General features: G+C 39.4%; 1 protein-coding gene across 1 annotated transcript in view; it reads left to right on the top strand.

The window, feature by feature from the left end:
• Nell2 (neural EGFL like 2) overlaps positions 1-20,302 on the top strand; it is a 304,209-nt gene that overhangs the window by 88,369 nt on the left and 195,538 nt on the right. Inside the window, 6 exon segments of the mRNA XM_038342735.1 lie at positions 5,701-5,874; positions 5,961-6,057; positions 8,374-8,446; positions 8,621-8,703; positions 9,649-9,777; positions 11,316-11,418. Coding sequence (XP_038198663.1) covers positions 5,701-5,874; positions 5,961-6,057; positions 8,374-8,446; positions 8,621-8,703; positions 9,649-9,777; positions 11,316-11,418 — 659 coding nt within the window.

Here is a 20,302-nt window from a genome sequence, read left to right as displayed (position 1 = left end):
CCTTGGGTTGGAGTTTGTCTTCTAGTCTTTCTGTAGGGCTGGATTTGTGTATAGGTATTGTTTAAATCTGGTTTTGTCATGGAATATCTTGTTTTCTCCATCGATAGTGATTGAAAGCTTTGTTGTGTATAGTAGTCCGGGCTTGTATCTGTGGTCTCTTAGTGTCTGCAGCACATCTGTCCAGGACCTTCTGGCTTTCATGGCTTCCATTGAGAAGTCAGGTGTAATTTTGATAGATTTGCCTTTATATGTTACTTGACCATTTTCCTTTGCAGCTCTTAATATTCTTTCTTTATTTGATACATTTTGTATTTTGATTATTATATGGTGAGAGAACTTCTTTTGTTGTTCAGTCTATTTGGTGTCTATAAGCATCTTGTATCTTCATAGGGATATCCTTATTTAGGTTGGGAAAGTTTTCTTCCATAATTTTTTGGAATGTATTTTCTCTGCCTTTGAGCTGGAGTTCTTATCCTTCTTCTATCCCTATTATTCTTAGGTGTCCCAGATTTCATGAATGTTTTGTGTTAATAATTTTTTGGATTTAACATTCTCTTTGATCGAAGAATTTATTTCCCCTATAGTATCTTCAACACCTGAGATTCTCTCTTCCATCTCTTGTATTCTGTTGATTATGCTGGCCTCTGTAGTTTCTTTTTTTTTTAACCCAGCTTTTCCATTTTCAGAATTCCCTCAGTTTGTGTTTTCTTATTGCCTCTATTTCATACTTCAAGTCTTGAAATGTTTGAACTGTTTGCTTCACCTGTTTGATTTTTTTTTCTTGAGTTTCTTTGAGAGGCTTATTTATTTCTTCCAATTTTTGTTTGTCTTTTTCTCCATTTCTTTAAGGGAATTTTTCATTTCCTCTTTAAAGGTCTCTGTCATCCTCATAAAGTTACATTTAAAATCCTTTTCTTCTGCTTTTTCTGCATTAGGATGATCAAGTTTCCCTGATGTATGACTACTGGGTTCTAGTGTTATCATGTTGCTTTTTAGGTTGTTGAAAGAAATCTTGCATTGGCGCCTACCCATCTCTTCCTCCAATTGGTGCTGGTAATGCCTTTGCCTTTGGTTCAGTCCTTGCAGTCGCTGTCTTTGGGAACTGTTCTTAGTCTGCCCTCTACTATTGCTGTCTGTGTCTCAGGGAGTTGCTGAGGTCTCTCTTGGCCAGCTCTCTTAGTCCCCTCTCTTGGTCCTCTCTGTGTAGTCGCAGTCTTCAGAGTGCTTCAGAGTTTATTTGAGGTCATGGGGGACAGAAGGGTTTTAGCTCCCTGGATATTTTATTCATGAATTTTTTTTTCAGGAAGACTTCTAGTATCCTGTTTTCATTGACCGTGAAATGGCTACCTTCCATTTTGTTTATGTACTTATTACTGGAGATTTCTAAGATTTGGCATTGCTTATCTTGTTTAAGGGCATATTCTCAATATATACCATGACAATATATGCAAGAGTAATTAAACTAACAGCCTATTATTTTTTAAAAACTGCATTTGTTTATGTTTTCATGTGAGAAAGGTCTATTTTTATTAAAAAATAATGTGCCTAAGAAGCTGTCAGTTTTTAGTCACTGGATGTTTTCAAGCAATCTGGATGATTGTTTTGATGGGAATGTCATAGTTGAACTGCAGTGTCATTGTTTGGGTAGATTCTAATTAAAGTGCTTTCTGTCCCAGAGATTCACAGTCACTCAAGATACAATCCAGTGTAAATTTTCATGGCACTTCCATAGGAAGCATGACCGCACCATAGGAACTGTAGGTCTTCACACGGATGTATGCAAAGTGTTTATTCTTTGTCCAGAACCACACAATATACACATTTGATCCTATTTAATTTAATTCTGTTAACAGTGGTTTGAGATTTCCATTCATAATGTCCCCATTTGATAGGGAAGGAGACTGAAGTTTAGAGAGGGTCTTAGCTGTCCCATTGCCGCATTTAGTACAGTGGAGACAGAGTTAAAGCTCTGTGTTCTCTTAGACTTCTGAATTATTCTGCCTTGCTGATGACCAGATATCATTAAAAACAAACAGAACAACAATGAGGTTTTTCTAAGGAATACCAATCAAGAACATAATGCTTCTCATTTCTTTGACATCAGAGGGAACCACTGGAAGTAGCTGGGGGACAGAACTCTCCACCAGGGATGACGAATGCCACCACACTCACAATGCATGTGCCTCTGCTGGACCACTGCATTTTGTTGTATTTTATATTTTACTGACTTTTCTCCCTTTCTACCACTGTGGTCAACTTCTCTATGAGTGGATTTTTCTCCTGCTTTGCCTTTAGCTTTTGTCTCCTGGTCTCTGCATGTTCCCACTTATAAGAACTACAGGCACCCAAAGAATGCTGAGAGCAGGAGAAATAGTCTTCCCCAGGGAAGAGCACACCAATTGGTTATCTGATACCAAGTGGTCAGCCCTGAAAACATATATACAAGTAACATCATAGAGGCTGTTAAGGTTTGCATATAAATATAAATCATGATATTATAATATATTCATATATATTATAATACATACTTATATGTTATAAAATATCTATAAAATATAAACTATATAATATTGATACATATATGTAACAATTACTAAAACAGACTTTGGATTTGAAAAAAATACAGAGTGATATATTGGAGAGTTTGGAGAGAAGAAAGGGAAAATATAAATGATGTAATTATATAATCTCAAAAATAAAATTAAAAATTTTAAAAAATGTATGTAATTTGTTTGTTATTTCCAGAGATGGATTTAAGGTACACATTATAAAGATATTGGCTAATCAAGTGTTAATGTTATTGAGTGTTTCCTACTTTGTGTGTACGATGTTGCATCTTCCTCATACATGTGAGAAAATGGAGTCAGGAAGCGGTCAGGCCAGGTCATGGGCAGCTGTGAGGGACAGAGTGGAACTTGGAGTTCAAAGCCTGTATGATTAGCCACTTGCAATTATGCCCTCTGGAGCTACGCACATGACGAAGAGTTTGTCATTTGTAGTGGAAGATGTATTCTTTTTTTTTTGTTTGTTTTTTGTTTTTTTTGTTTTTTTTGTTTTTCGAGACAGGGTTTCTCTGTGGCTTTGGAGCCTGTCCTGGAACTAGCTCTTGTAGACCAGGCTGGTCTCGAACTCACAGAGATCTGCCTGCCTCTGCCTCCCGAGTGCTGGTATTAAAGGCGTGCGCCACCACCGCCCGGCTAGATGTATTCTTTATAGTCAATGAGATGCCATTGTTTTCTAATTTAGGATTTCAATGTAAGCAGCATTTCTACTACTAACTAGAGGAGGGTGCCTGATTATAGCAGTGTGGCTCGTGGCTCAGTATGTTGAGAATTAATAGGTATATAGAAGTGGGTGGTATGTTTGCAAATGTTAATTGTTTTAAAAAGTAAATGTTTTTCTATCCTCAGGAACTAACTAGTTGAATTGATAATGCAACGAGTATTTGTTGTTAGTGATATGATAAAGTACATTCATAAGGTTGCCAACCTTATGTTCAACATCACTAAATTGCCATGAGGAATGGTTACTTTTCAAACAATAGCAGATGCTGGTGAGGATACGGAGGAAAGGAAACTCATACCGCCTGAGCGAGAGTGAAGAATAGTTTATCCATCATAGAAAACCGTATGACACTCCTCAAAACACCCCACCGTATCTGATCACATATCCAATGAGGGAGTTGGTGCGTGAAAGCTATCTGCACTTCCATGGCCTTGGCAGCAATATTTACATTTGCAAGATATGGAGTCAGCTTAAGTGCCTGTGAATGGGTAAGAAAAAGTAGTCATAAAATAATGAAATCTAATCATTTAATGAATCTGGAATATAGTACAGTACATGTGGTAAATCCAGGTGTAAAAAGACAACTCACATATGTTCTCCCTCAAATGTCAGAGATAAAACTGTTGACCCCTTAGAAGTGTAAACTAAAGAAAGGGTTACCAGAGAATGAAGTGTATGGGGGAAGGCAGAATGAAGAGAAGTTGTTGGTAGGTAGAATATCAGAGTTAAATAAGGATACATTTTAATACTCTAAAACCACAGTGATTGATTTGTTAACACTTTATGATGTGTTTTAAAACCACTAGAAGAAATGATTGTGTTCCTACCACAGAGAACTGATAAATGTTTTATGTGGTGTGTATGCTAATTATTTACGTTGCCTTTTTAACATTCATCAAAATAGACATCATACCACAAATTCATGAATTTGTTTTAATGTCAATCAAAACTAAATGAAAAAGTAGTCTTCGGTTTGTGACTTTGGATAACCAACTTGAGATTTTTCCTCTTCTTCCTTCTTCTTATTGGCTTTTAAGTTTTTATCAATTCTTTGAAATTTCCATCCATATACGCAATGCTTTGTGATCATATCCACCCTTCTCTGACTCTCAATCTCCCGTTAGGATTCTCCATCACATCTTCCCCCTAACTTCCTCCCTTTCTAGTCTTTTTGTTCCCACTGAGTCAAATGAGTGCTGCTGTGTGTGCATGGTGTGGGGTCGTCCACTGGAGCACGGGAAACTTCCAGTGGCTACAACTCTACAGAGAACTGACGCTCTCTTTCACAGCAGCCATCCGTCCCCAATAGCTTCTCCGCGAGGCATGAGTGCTAAGGAGCACCCTTCTATCCTGAAACTTTAGAAAATTAAAATATAATTTAATCACTTTCCCTCTTCCCTTTCCTCCTCTAGCTAGCCCTTCCTTTGCCCACTTACTCCCTCTCTCAAATTAATGTTTTTTCTTTGAATATATATATATGTATGTGTGTGTGTGTGTGTGTGTGTGTGTGTGCATAAACACATGCATACAACCTTCTGTGTCTATTTTTTTATTATTATTTTCGAGACAAGGTTTCTCTGTAGTTTTTGGTGCCTGTCCTGGAATTACCTCTTGTAGACCAGGCTGGCCTTTGTCAAACTTACAGAGATCCGCCTGCCCCTGCCTCCCGAGTGCTGGGATTAAAGGCGTGCGCCACCACTGCCTGGATCCTCTGTGTCTGGTTTTATTGCTTGTGTGAATATGATTTCGGGATGGCCTAACCACTTTGTATTGGATAACCAGTTAGGGAGCTCATCCTTTGAAGAGGTCAATTCTCTCTCTCTGGGCAGTCATTAGTTGCCTACATACAGTTCTTTGTCTAGACTGGCATACCTTGAAATTTCATCCTCCTAACTTATATTATGGAATTTTTACTGGCTTGAGCTTGTGTAAGGTAGTAACAGCTACTGTGAGTTCATGTGTACAACAGCCCTGTCGTTGCCAGAAGACAGAATTTCACAACAATCCTTCCCATTCTCTCGTTATTTCTGTCCCTCCCCTGTGATTCTCCCTGAGCCTTCACGGGGTGGTGGAGGTAGTGATGTGGCATAGCTTTCTTCCTATAGCTGACCGCTCAGTCGCTGTTTTCAGCACCCTGCACAGTCCTTGGCTCCGCACCAGGCATGAATTACACACTTCCTCCTTTTCCCCCAGCCTGGGTTTCCCATTCCCTCTTAAACCTAGTTCCCAGTGTTCAAGCCCCATCCTTTCCTATTACATATGCTCTGCTATCTCCTGTTGTTTGTAATACTTCTTACTTGGAATGTCTGGTTGTACTTTGTAGAAAGAATAGAACCTATGTGTCTGCTCCATCTCTCTGGAGAAGCAGCTAATGTAGTCATTGCTGAGATTTACCTGTGGCTTTTCTCTATGAAGGTACCTAGAACTGGAAAGCAGCGGCCATCGGAATGAGATCAGACTGCATTACCGTTCCGGCACTCACCGTCCTCACACGGAAGTCTTTCCTTATATTTTGGCTGATGCCAAGTGGCACAAGCTCTCCTTAGCCATCAGTGCCTCTCATTTGATTTTACATGTCGACTGCAATAAGTAAGTGAATCATTCTCATTTCAAGAATTGGAAGACTCAGAGATTCCTGTGTGCTTATGGCCGTTCTCCGACATTCTATCTTTCAGAATCTATGAACGAGTGGTGGAAATGCCTTCTACAGACTTGCCTCTGGGTACCACATTTTGGTTGGGACAGAGAAATAATGCACATGGATATTTTAAGGTATTGTTTACCCTGAGTCTGAGCATGAATTTAAAATGGAAATACTCTCTAATGAGTTTGCAAAAGTACGTTTCACTTTCTATGGCATGCAACCAAAATCCTGGTTGTGTGTTTTTACTTTATTCATTTCTATTTGCTTTGTATTTCTGCTTTTTAGAGCATTTAATGATGTATTTATTTTTATTTATGTTTATATGAGAATGTTCGATCCCTTGTAGTTATGGCTGGTTTTGAGCTACCGCATATAGGTCCTGGAAACTGAACCTGGGTCCTCTGGAAGGAGCAGTGCTCTCAACCACTGAATCGTCTCTCCAGCTCCATCTTAGACCAATTTTAAACTGGTAAAAATAACCCCACTCAATTTTAATCTTTATATATTACAGAAATGATAATCAGGCCATAATTAGTAATCAATATGACATTCTTGAGATTAGGAATTCAAAATTGTAAAAATAGAAAATGTTAACATAGAAACATCCCACCACTGAGATGTCACCCATGATGATGCTTTTACAGAGTCGTTAGTAACCCGGGGTTGGAAAAATGAGTCATGGTTTCCTCATGCACCAATCCCTTAAAACAGAAAGCCGTCAAAATTTGTCTCTAGTGAAAACTTGGAAGCAGTCAGAATTTCCTCGCTGGAGAGGATCAAATGGTGTCCCAGCTGAATATCTGGAAGTCTTGAGACTGAATAAATAAAGGCTAGATAAATGTTTACCAGTGGCTGCCCATTGTGTGAACATTTCCCCAGTACTGTGACCATTGGGAAGTCAGAGAATGTGAGGGACGTCCCACCTGTGGACTCAGTGAGTGAGGAAATAGCGGTCAATTCAAAATTCTAAGCCCAGCATATAATGTTAGAGTTTGAAAACTTAATATTACCTGTTCTCTGGAAACCAGATGGTGTGACTATACTATTTCATTTAATCCCTCACTTTGAAAATGTTGACGAGGGTCTTTTCTCCTTCTCATACATATGCATCAACCTACCCAGAGAGGTGAAGTAACCTGCCCAAAGCCAGCAGCTAGTAGGTGACAGATGTGGGAAATTGATTCCACTCTTTAAAGCCCTAAAAATCAATGCCCCTTTCCTATGCGAGGGATGACAGATGCATGCTGAGTTCCAAATCTCTCTCTATTTAATTATGGTCGTGTTGGAGTCAGCTGTGGCCTCACAGTCTCCACATTAATTATTTGTATGGCTATGTGACTTGCCGTCTTTATTGTGGTCTGAGAATAGTGCCCGTTAGGTGTGCAGCGCAGAGCTGCATAGCGCACACACCAGCCTGATTCTCATGGGGCTTCCACCAAGTCATAGCTACACCCAAGCTACTTCTGAAATCCCACATCAAGAACAAACCTAGCAATTGCCACGCTGTGTACTGAAGCAGTTGTCACTCACATTGACACTTGCTGCTAATCGCAGTAAATATGGAGAAGCAGCACAGATTGCTACTTGGGAGGTGAGTCTTTATAAGGATGCTATGCTCTTTCGAGCATATCGGCTACAGTCACCCCTCTCTAGACTTTCTGCTTTGCGTTCTTCAAGAGGATAACGTTAAACACAATGAAAATACATGAAGTTCATAGGAGATGGGGTGGTGGGAAAGAAAGAAGGCTGGAGTATGTTAATGAGGTTGTTTCTATAACCACTGGCCTTGCTTTGAGTCCATCCAGCTAGCAGCTTAGGCTAGGAGTGCTTTAAATGCACAGCCTTCTGTGTAAAGTGGGTCGTTTGCTGCTGGCATTTAAACAGCTTCATGCTAAACTTTCTGCATTCCTAAGTACCCTAAAAAAAGCCTTGCTTCACCTGCTTACCAAGTCCATCATCCTTTCTGAATGGGGAGATCAACTTTAAAAAGAAACTCAGTAAAAAAATGAGAAATGTTTAAATGGGTGAAGCTTTCAAGACTCAGTTTACCTACCTTTTTCCTTTGGATCATTGTTAATAGGAAACTGGTCTCCGGTTGGTGGCGATAAAGTCCAAAGTGATTTTTATGTTGATTCTTAAAGGTCACTTTGAAGCCCTGCTTCTGTGGTGAACTAAAAATAACTTATAGCAATAAGACTATGACCACATCCTGGAATCTTGACATTTAATCTTTAAAAACATTGTCAAAGAAAACTACCTGGGTAATTCTGTTTTGCCTGATGAATCTCCTTCCCTGACATGGGTTGGTTAGAAATAAATCCAGGAAAGTTCTAGATCCAGGGGTTTGGGAGGATCTATTCTTTAACATTTTTCTTCACGAACTCGACTATCGAGCATAATTTCTTGAAAGGAAAATAATGCTTCTTTTATTTTTCCATACACAGGGAATAATGCAAGATGTGCAGTTACTTGTCATGCCCCAGGGGTTTATTGTGCAGTGCCCGGATCTTAACCGAAGTAAGTCTCTTAGTCCTGTACTTCATGTTGGGTTGAAAAGTGGGACTCTTACCTCGTTTTATTCAGAATGTCAGTTTGAGATTGGAGTTCACACATACTGGCTGTCAATACAGATTTATTCAGATCAAAACCCTGATGAACACAGCTTGATCAATGTCCTGTTTGTAATTGCAGCCTGTCCAACATGCAATGACTTCCATGGACTTGTGCAGAAAATCATGGAGCTGCAGGATATTTTATCCAAGACCTCAGCCAAGGTAAAAATGACTCAGAAATACATCGAGAATGCTCCACAGTCATGTGACTCCCAATAGCTCCTGTATCACCATAGATTTTCATCTTGGAGACATCCCTTTTACAGTTTACTGGGACTGAATTGAGACTTTTGCTCAAGGAAAAAGGTTATAATGTTTATTAAGGTTTATAAATATTTAAATCCTAGTCATCTGTATAACAAATGACTCAGTAAATCAGAACTGGAACAGAATACCTGTTTTATACTCTGCTCTACTGCTACAAGAGCTTTCATTGCCTAGTCTTTATTTCTTCTTATGATAGATTATTGTTATTTATAATTATTTTATACTATTCTATTATTATTATTATTATTATCCATTATAATCAAGGAGGTGTAAAGACAATGTAAAGAATACGGACATCATTTTGGGGACAAGAATATGGGTTATGAAGAGTTTTTAGCTGTTATGCTATATTTGTAGGCTCATTCACCAAAGGCTGAAGCACATACCAAATTAAATGTCATGTTCACCAGATTTTAAATTTTGCAAAGTATTGAAGGATTTTTTGAAGGCTGTGTGTGTATGCAGTTTGTTATTTATATGCTATAAATTCTAAGTTTTTTACTTGAATAAACCTATTAATGGAATTAAATGCTTTTTAAAAATGAAAAATTCTTCATTGCTTTGTGGAGGGTGTTATTCTGAATTAGCCTCAATTTGTATATTGTAAATTTTGATTTTTGTTTTAAAGGTAACTTTTCATATGTAAAGTATTGGGATTCTTTAAAAATTTACAGGCTTGATATACTTATAAAAATAATTTGCGATGGATTAATATGTTTATAGTAATTGATGGTGGGTCCAGCCCATTGCTATTGCTGTTCACTTAGCACAATTCGATGCTGCTAGATTGCTGTGTGTTTCCCAGTGGCTGCAATGGTGAGCCCTGTCTTTGTGCCGTAGCTGTCTAGAGCTGAACAGCGAATGAACAGGCTGGACCAGTGCTATTGTGAGCGGACATGCACCATGAAGGGTACCACCTACCGAGAGTTTGAGTCCTGGACAGATGGCTGTAAGAACTGCACATGCCTGGTATGCCTCCCAATCACATTCGCAGGGGACTCAGACGACCCCCCCCCCCATTAAATATTTATTAAGACAATGTATTCATGAAAATTTCAAGACCTGTTTTCTCTAAATGCAACACTAAAATGCTAGCAAACCTGGTCACTTCTGAAGAACTGTGTATTACATTATTAAAGACACTCTCTAGCTGTGGCAGTGGTTTGATTATAGTCTGAGGATGCTATGAAGCTTATCTGACGTACATGAAGTTAGCAATTCAAATTAGGGTAGCAAGGCTAACCCCAAGGGAGCCTCTCCTACAACCCTTAGCATTTCTGGGGCTTTCAGCGCCCCCCATATTTTTATTAATAAATTATAAAGAAACTGAATTATATAGAGTATTAAATACTGCATCTAGACTGAATGATATAAATAATACATTTTAAATAGTCTTTAATAATTGGCTAATGTACAATACACACTACAGTTTAAGTAAATGTGATTTTATTTAATTCTCAGTAATAAATTATTTTTAGTGCATTATTATTTAAAAACTGTATTCATGTTTCAAAGAAAGCTTCAGAACAAGTTTGGTTTTAAACTTTTGAATTCCACATGAACTCATCTGGTAAAATGTTAGATTTCTGTGAAGGAGTCATAGATCTATTTGAGTCAGCTTCTTGAAATGTTTCCTCCTACTCATCCAGTTGATTAAAAAACAGAATATCATGCATGTAAAGAAGATCCAAAGAGATCTGTATATTAGTGTGGTTCTCTGTGTATGTATCCTGTGTGTCTATGTGTGTCTCTATGTGTATGTCTGTGTGTGTCTATGTGTGTCTGTTTGTGTGTGCCTGTGTCAAAGAGAAAGAGACAGAGTATGCCATTGTGTGTATGTGTATATACGTGTGTGTACCTCGGTTCATATGCACATGTGTGTGTGTGCATCTGTGAATGTCCACTTGAGAGCATTTGTGTGTGTGTGTGTGTGTGTGTGTGTGTGTGGACATACATGTGTGCATCTGGGTGGGAGTTTGTCCATGTGTAGTCAGTGTTTATTTGTGCACATATGTGCATCTTTGTGTAATGTTTTTTTATTTAATATTACAATATAATAAAATTATAACACTGTAAACTTATAGTGAAACCTTCCCAAGTGGGGCCAGAAATGTAAGTCAACTTCTAAGGTGTGATTTGGTGAGGTTTACACACTGACTCAAAAAGTCAGAGCAGCTACATGGGTGGTTGGTTTATAAGAAATCCGGGAATAATGATGTGTTCCAGGCTAACCCCTAGCTTGCTAGTTCCCTGTGGGCTTGTGTCCTTTACATCCTTACAGAAGGTGCAGATTTTCTTAGTAAAGATCAGTTGATGGGCAAAAATGGGAGCCAATGTCAACCACCAGAATGCAGCCATCATTTCTGTGGGTCACCAAATCATGGGTATTGCTAAAGAGCATGGTGACATTCTATGTGAAGAGATTGAACTCTATGAAATGCTTTCGAAAGTCTTTGAGGAATATTAAAATCCTACATGGAATTTTTAAAGTGCTGTTTGCTTTTCAGAACGGGACCATCCAATGTGAGACTCTGGTCTGCCCTGCTCCTGACTGCCCTCCTAAATCGGCTCCTGCATACGTGGATGGCCAGTGCTGTAAGGAGTGCAAATGTGAGCATACCTTTGCTGATCACTACCTTCTTTGAAAAAATACAACTCTGTACGAAAAAACGTTTTATTGATCTCTCTAAGCTGGACAAGTTAAATTACTTCCAGTTATGATATATTTTTCTATTTCGGTGATCATTTTTACTTGCTTCTACTCTAGAAGGACATTTTAATTTTTCTTGGAAGACTCTTGCGTATAGCAAAAGATGCAGTAGAGATACACAAAATATATTTTCCATGGGGCTTTCTGCCATTTGTGTTGCGTAATACAAACTCCTACCAAGTAAAAAAAGTAGTGTGTATGCTCACTTTTCCTTGTACCAAGGAAGTCTGTGACTTAGGTTACTTTGGGCAGCAGGTGAAATATGACTTCATTACTCAGGACAGTTGAATGCACTTGCATGACATCACTGAGTGTGTATTGTATGTGGGGTGCGATGGAACCTTGACTTTAATAATAATATAAAAAGAACAACAATAACAAAAGCACTTGCAAGACTGTGTGAGGCTTTGCTTTCCTTTCTTATATTCCATATGAGGCTCATTTCTGAGGTCTAGAAACACTTCCAGAATCATCTGTATGCTTAGAAGCGTTCTAGACCATCCACTCAGTACAGAACTCCATCTACATGACAATTTCTGAAAATATTTCCCTCAAGTCCTCACTAAAAAGAGTGCTTTTTGCGATTGTTGTTGTTTGTTTGTCCAAAGGAGTCACATATATGAACACTGACTTTTTCACTAATGCGTGGATATACAAGCCCACGATTCTGTGAGATTCATAAGGACAGAATGAGGGGGGGAGACAGAGGGAAAGTAGGGGAGAGGGCATGAGGGAGGGAGCAGCAGCTGGCTTAGCTTGGGATTTGTGGGTCCAGATCTTCCATGCTCTTGTGCTACTGACTCAGGTCTACACCATGCGTGTATTCTCAATATATCATCATAGACACATCAGCAAGTTGCTTTAATTTTCTCTTGAGATCATTTCACATGTGCACCCTGGGCTAGCTAGGTAGACTCAGAGGAGCCAGGAAGGTTTGGGTATAACATTTTAGCATCTTAATAAAAACATTGCATGTATAGTATTCAAAATAGAAAGTAGTTTAGTTCTTGTGTGCTTTGCCAAGTGATGGTTCTCATGCTCGCTCACATGTAACTATGCAGGCTTTCTCTATGCTGAGAATGGTGCCATTCATTTCCTTGACCCGCTTTATTACTGACAGATACTGAGGACAGCCCCTCAGTACCAGACATTGCTGCATATTATTACACCGCAAAATTTGCTGTGGTTCTGTTTCTTCCTCTCAAAGTCTATGTGGTGCTTTGGTTTTTGTTTTTCTTGTGAGCAGCACTATGATGTCACCCATATAGAAACTTGAGGCACTTTTTTATGGCTTTGGGCATAGTACACAGTGTAAAGGGTGAAGTTGTTGGATCAAAGCCTGTAATACTTTATAGTTTAAATGGCCAGCTCCTTCCAATTCACGCCACAAAAATATGGACTAGGTTGTTTCCTTCCTTAATGAGGGAGCTCTACTAGGAGGCAGTGCTGGAGGCCCGAGGACAACACTTCTTCTGTTCCACTGGGTCTTTGAAAGGGCATTGGTTGGGGTGCTGCACCCCCAAGCCTCCTAGTAACTTTACAAGATAATGCTGATTCATGGGAAATCTTCCAATAAAAGGAAACCCACGAAGCCCAAGAATGTTTGCTTTATCTGGTAGAATTATTATTATAATGAATTGCAGTTCTAATATTCAGTAAGCTCTGTTGATAGCGTGTGAATATCCTGAATCCATGCTTTTTGAAATGGAAATAGTTTTGCAGAAGACAGGGCACAGGATGCTGCCCTTTGATTCAGGGCACTAAGCTGCACCTGCTTAATCACGCTTTATTTTAAAATAAGGGAGAGCACTGAGTTTCCAGCTCTTCAGTCTGAATTGCAATTTCTCTTCATTATTAAAATCTTTGAATAAATGTATTTTGTGGGTTTTATTATTTTTCACACCCCATTACATTTTCTCAAAAGAGTTTCTCTGTCCGTGTAATGACATTGCTTAAATGGGCTAAAACTCTCCAGAAGAAAGCTTTATGTAAATGTCTATAATAATAATTAAATCAAACTGTCTAGTGTGGTACTAAAGGAAAAAAATGGGATTATTATTTTTGGGTGATCTCAGAGAGCTAGTCTTCTCAGTAGTGTGATACTCTGAAAAAGTGAGAGGATTTCCCATTCGTCCCAAACTAAAGAGCAATAATCTAGACATCATTCATCGCAGATGCAATTTAAGATGAAGAAAAACACTTAAGCACAAAATGCAGTTTCTTATCTGCAGTGTTGGTAGGTAATTGTTTTAAAAATGAGCTTATTTTATTCTCAATAGAGATTGTACAAAATGCCATTTTGAAATCAGAATAGGGAAAAATAAGATATATGCAATTTTAAGCATCCTGGATAATCCTGTGCAAAGCAGTAAGGTCGGATAGCATAATGAAGGCAAACGGACACCAGAGTGCACACTGGAGCCTGAAGCCACAGCGCCTCCCTCCCTGGTGCACAGGACTCTCCAAGCATGTCTCATATACATATGAGGCTCTGCGTTTCTGTACATGTTTACAGACTTTAAAATACTTATAGATCAAGAAGTAAATGACCCTGGCCTAAGGGTGGGGCAGGAAGCAATTCTCTTTTTCCATTTAGATATGGAGTAGAGTTTAAGAGCATCTTCTTTGATGCCAAAAAGAAAATAAAAGAAAAACAGGCTTTAAGTTAAAAAATATTTTCACAGTAAAATATAGACAAAGAGATTTCCTTTAAAAGTTGTTGCTGGACCCGATGTTGCTAAGAATGGAGCTGCATCCACTTTGGGAGCCTTAACTAGTAAACTACCTATTGAGCAGAATGGCAGATGCAGCCTCATCCCAAGCCCTGTCGAGTCCCCACCTACACAGTGTACATGTTATATAAGGCTTTGTTTCTGAATGAAAGTTCCATTCCCCATTACTGACCTACTGTTTTAATTAGAAACCAGGATACAGGTTCTCTGGACGAAAGGTGTAAAACAATGGTAGTTTGTTAAGGTCTGAGGCCCAGACCTTGGGATGTGGGGCTGTTTTATACATCGATATAGCCTGTAGATTAATTTCTTTCTTTTTTTTTTTTTTTTTTTTTTGGTTTTTCGAGACAGGGTTTCCCTGTAGTTTCTAGAGCCTGTCCTGGAGCTAGCTCTTGTAGACCAGGCTGGCCTCGAACTCAGAGATCCGCCTGCCTCTGCCTCCCGAGTGCTGGGATTAAAGGCGTGCGCCACCACCGCCCGTAGATTAATTTCTTTACTCCAAGCTAGACCTCATTTATAAATCTTTTAGTTTGGAGACTGGTGTCTTTCAGGTATTGCAGTGAGTTTAGTAATTCAAGAAAGATGATTTAAGCCCACAGATGATGACAGATTATACACAGCTAAACTGCTGAAGGCTGTTAGTCTTTCTTTTTGTTTATTATATGCCCATTTTACATCTTATATCTTGATCCTATTCATTTCCCTGTCCCTTCGCATCTACTCTCTGCCTCTCCCCACCTAAATAAAATAAAGTTTAAGAGAAAAAAGGAAAAAAGGGGAGAATTAAAAATCTTGTCATGGAAGCTGCAGTGTGACACAGTGAGTCACACCGTGAACCCCTTTGTCCATGTGTCTTTACCTGAAAGTGTTCACTGCAGAGTCATGGGTCTGATTCGAGGCCTCTGGTTTCTACTACACTATCGATGCTGGGCCCTTACTAGGACTCTTCTCGGATATCCTGTTGTTGTCCTGTGTTGCGGAGATCCTGCAACTTTGGGTCTGCAGGTCAGTGCCCTTCACATGCTCCAGCAGATCACAGACGGGGCAGATGTTGGAGCGGGCCAAGTCAGAACATTGGTTCTGGGTCTGGGCAGCTGTAGGGTTGGTCCACCAGCCAGTTCTCCCCTGTCCTCACTGCCAGGGTGAGTTTTCCAGCATTGCCCCAGCTAATGCACCTCCTGCAGCAGCTGTCTCCAGGTGACATCAATAGTTTGTGGCATTGGCAATTTTGCAGAGACCTTAGTTTTTGTCAGAGAAGTTGTCAGGTCTGTACGTAGGAGCCAGCTCTAACCCCACTGCTTCTCAAATTTTAATCAGAATAAAAACTAGTTTGGGATCTCATTAACAAAAAAGAATTGTGATTCAGTGTGGGATGAGACCTGGGCATATCCATGGCCAACAAACTTTCAGATGATCCCAATATAGTTTTGACTAACAAGGAGCTACCTAGTAGGCGTTTGATTTTCTACACTTAGTTAGCATATCGCATGTGCTAAAACAAGGTCCTAGCATTTCTGATTGCTATCTCACTGTATGCCCCCCCCACACATATACTTTAAGTCTCAAATGTGCATAAAGGACTTTGAATATTTGTCTTAGGACTTGTTTTAAGCTGACATATGAAACATGGTTCTGAATATGAGAACTGAGTATAAATCATCCCTTGCTTGCATAATGGCACCTAGTTGCTGGAGATAGGAGTGGACGCTAACTCACTCACCCAAGTGAAACAGCAGGAGTAGCATTTGACCATTTGTTTGTTTGTTTTTATGTAATAACTGCTCTTATGCATAAAGTATTTCATTACTGAAATACAAAGTCAGCGCAAAGAGAGAGCTGAGTTTGTGGTTCTCTGGAGATGGAAAGGGTCCTGTGTAGGCAGGTGGGGCATTGGGGAAGTGGTGAGGTATATGAGTTCAAGGTAACCCCCCATGACTAAACACTGACGGCTTTGTAAGATGTTGGGCGAGAGGTTTCACACATGTGGTCCCCGACTCTTGTCATGGGATGCCCTATAACACCTCAAGGATTCTCTACAAGAGGGCTTGTGTTGTTCAATTCTCAATTTTGGGTTTGTGGACCGTGAACTACAAAAGAATCTCTTTTTTTTGCAATGTACCCATGTGTCCCTGTGCTATTAGCCACATAACTAGAAAGATGTGTATATGGGGGGGATGTTGCTAAGAAACTACTAGACTATGTGTGCACAGTTTCAGAACTGACTTACATGAAAAGTTGAGAATATTTGGAGAAGTCCAGAATACCCCAGGATGGTCCAGTGAAGACACAAAGGACAGGAACATGCCAACACATGTCATAGACATGTGATATAAGACATAGGATGAAGACACATCACATTGGTACTTTCTTGCCACAAGATAACTTGAACAGCTTCAGGGCCTATGCTAGTAAGAAGGTTATCACCAGATTTGACCACTTGACCCTGTAGCTCTGAATCAAAGTAAACTTTTTTCATTAATATAATACTTATATAGTCTGTGGTATTGTATGACAATGGGTAATGCAAGTTATTATTCATGAAATATAACTGTTTAATAGTCATCCCCATTATATATATATGTGTGTGTGTGTGTGTATTATGCATAATACTATTTCCATATGAAGTAAGAAAGGATGGAATTTTCATCCAGTTTATTATTAAAGTGATTATTTATTACAATAAGTATAAATTTGACTACTTTGTAGTTCTTCATCTTATATAGAACAAAGTCACTTACGCTAGTTCAGAAAAGTAAATTTTAGAGGATAATATTTGGTTACAGTTTTGTTTGTTATAATAAAGAAAGAACAAGGAAAAAACACTAAGTTAAAAACTTAAAAGTTTAAGAGCGGAAACCTCTGATTTGGCCAATTCTGGTCACAGGTTAGGAGGTTTCTCTCCAGCCCTCACCGATAACCCTTACTCTCAGATTTCTTGTGTGTGTGTGTGTGTGTGTGTGTGTATGTGTGTGTGTGTGTGTGTGTGTGTGTGTGTTTAAATTTGTATTTATGCTTATTCTGTGTGTGGGTGTTTTGCTTGCATGTTTTGTGTTTCAGGAGGCCCAAAGGGGGTATCAGTTTCCCTAGAACTGGGATTACAGGCAGTTGTGAGACATCATGTGGGTGCCAGAAACTGTCCCTGCAGGAACACATAATACTCTTAACCTCTGATCTATGGCTCTGGCCCCGTTCCTAGGTCTTGAACAATAGTTTCTTACATTTTTATTACTCAGGATTTCTTTCTAAACTCCTGTGGAATAGTCTACATCTCTTCTATTTCTCAGATCTTTTGTGCTCTGCTATTCTCGTGCTGAAATATGTTAATAGCTTACACTGGTGGGTCTGCTGAGATGAAGTGTACCGGCTCATGGTTAAATGAAACTTTCTCATCCAGATGGTAGCAGCCAGGACCCACAGACATGACATCTGCTTTCTTTATTGCATGCTTTAAAATAATAAAATCATTTAAGTGAAAAGCACAAGAAGACTTAGGAATCGGCTTAAATTCCTTTTCTCTTCTCTGAAAGTTCTCTAACCTATACTTCTAAATAATATTCCTTGCCACTTACGCTTTTAGGATTATTTCAAAGACGTTGCTTGTGGAAATGTTAGGTAACACACAGAAATATATTGTACCCAGTGAGACAGAGGGCCTCGGATAGTTTTCTTTTTTCCTAGTCTATTCAAGCCTACTGAGCTGGCTTCTGGCTTTTATAGTTTATTGTATAATCATTTGTGAGAAAATGTAAGCCGTGAGCCTTTTGGGGGTCTGAATTGTCATTGTTAGATCTGGAGGCTAATTACTATGCTCGGAAGAAGAGAAATGCAATGGATAACACATTCTTTTCACACGACCTCATGGATAAACATGCTTTTGAACTGATAAAAGAGTGAACCTTCCTGATTAAAAAAAAATGAGAACATTTCACAGCCGCAGCAGCATTGCGAATTTCCCACTTACGTCTGTGCCTGTGGTCCACCTTCAGCCTTTCTCAGGCCCTGATCTCAACAAAGGTCGCTTGATTTGTTAGTTGGGAAGGAGAGAGGTTGTGGACCCTCGCAGAACAAGATAGACTTTGTGCTTGTGCACTGATTCATTTAGCGTGTTGATGCCTTCAGACCACAGCTCCTAAACACCGAGGGAGATGGTACGAGAAACCATGCATAGAACAGAAGTGGGGTGTAGGAATTATGTTAATGGTCTTGGGTAAGTTTTCAGTTTTGGAACTTCCATAGTTAGAATCATCCTAGAAATAGCAATATGGCATGAAAACAGAAACATGGAGAATCTTAGCATTTAGTCACATAGAAATTTGCTTTCTTTTTAGATAAAATTAGGTACTTATGAATTTAGCTTTTGTAGGCACTGGTATTACAGTGCTGAAGAAGGTCAGATTTCTTTCTCTCCTCCCAGACCTGATAATCACAGGAATTTGGAGGGAACAAGGATGCAGTGCAATACTGCAGGGCCACGGTATTGTTAAAACAACCAGAGTGAATGAACTTCTGTAGACAGAAGTTTCTGTTCTGCCTGGTGCCACAGATGTTCAGTCCCAAAGAAACACACAGAGGTTGTGTGGAGATGTTTCACTCTCAGATCTCCAGCCAAGTTTTATTTATTGAAATACAAAGGAAATACCACCACAAAATTCCATTGTCCAGATTTTACAGTATCCACAAGAAAATGGTGTTCAAGTTGAGATCAAGGGGAAAAATGGCATTTAAGTAACTAAAGGGGAAGGGAACAACCTTTAGACCAACAAAGTTGGCAACCCAAACTTTGTAAAGAGGAGTTGTGACTTCACCCAAGGCTAGGCTGCCTGGGTGCAGCATCTTGGGAGAAGGTGTCACCGCAGAGGAAAGGACAGTTTCTGAGAGGAGCTAAAGACAGCAGATCAGGTAGAAGTGCTGGGAAGTGGGTAGACATGATACATGTTAGAGACACAGGCAATAGGATGTTCTAATTATTTGACACAGCTGTAAGTGAAAAACTGAAAGCTGATTTCAAGGTTCTCGATCAAGGAAGTAGACAGCTAGCCATCCCAGGAGATAAGAAAGTTGATGATTGATTGGATTTGGGTGAGTGGTTAGGACTAAAAGTTCACTGTATAAGTTTTAAATAATTTTTATTTTATGTGTATAATGTTTTGCCACATGTACGTCATTGTACCACATATCAATGCCTATGGAGGCCAGAAAAGAGTGTCAGTTCCTGTAGATCTGAAGTTACAGGTGGTTGTGAGCCACTAGCGAGTGGTGGGAATTGAACTTGTGTCTTCTAGAAGAGCAGCCAGTGCTTTTACCTGCTGAGTCATCTCTCCTTTTGTGGATATGTATGAGTATGTGTGTTTACAGATGTGTGACAATGATGTTGTTTCTGAAATCAGTGGAATTTTCTTGGCCAACATGGGCATGACCCAGGGTCTTCATGTGCCAAAGACTCAAAGGTCACCCCAAACTCACCTGAGATGGTTGCTCTTGAATTTCTTGTCCCATCAAAGTGAAGATTTAGTACACATGAGGGAATTTAGGCAAAGTGGAACCAGGACTATCAAGAGAAACGTAGGAAAAGTGAGGCAACCTTCTGAGAGTGGAAGGCTTCCAAAGGATGAAAACCATTTTTATGATTGTTGGGGGTCTTCTAATAGGCTTTACAGCAGAAAACAAAGACCGAGGTAATTTTATGAAATTGACTGGTTCTCTGTGCTGTTATGGGCTGAGCCAATGGAGGGTCCATGTTATATTACACGCATGTTAAACTGGCCAACAAAAGAGTTGATCATGAACTGCTTACATGCCACTTGCTCAGGTACAGGTGGTTACAGTCCCACTTTGCTAATCTCTAATTTACGCCTTGTTGACTGACAGTTTTTCGGATAGCGAATCTCAGCCAATATTGCTACTGTCAGCATTTCAGGCTGGCTGTTATTAAACTACAATTTCTTCATTTTCACAGCTACACAACCAGCTTGTAGTTTTAGCACAGTGGGAAGCCAATGTTACAACTAGTAGGACAGAGCTGCAGTCTGTCCTGGTTACCTCATGCTTAACT

The sequence above is a fragment of the Arvicola amphibius genome, chromosome 9, assembly GCF_903992535.2.
Source record: "Arvicola amphibius chromosome 9, mArvAmp1.2, whole genome shotgun sequence".
In the NCBI taxonomy this organism is placed as follows: domain Eukaryota; kingdom Metazoa; phylum Chordata; class Mammalia; order Rodentia; family Cricetidae; genus Arvicola; species Arvicola amphibius.
The sequence above is the reverse complement of the archived record's forward strand: the minus strand, read 5'-3'. Positions and strand labels throughout refer to the sequence as shown.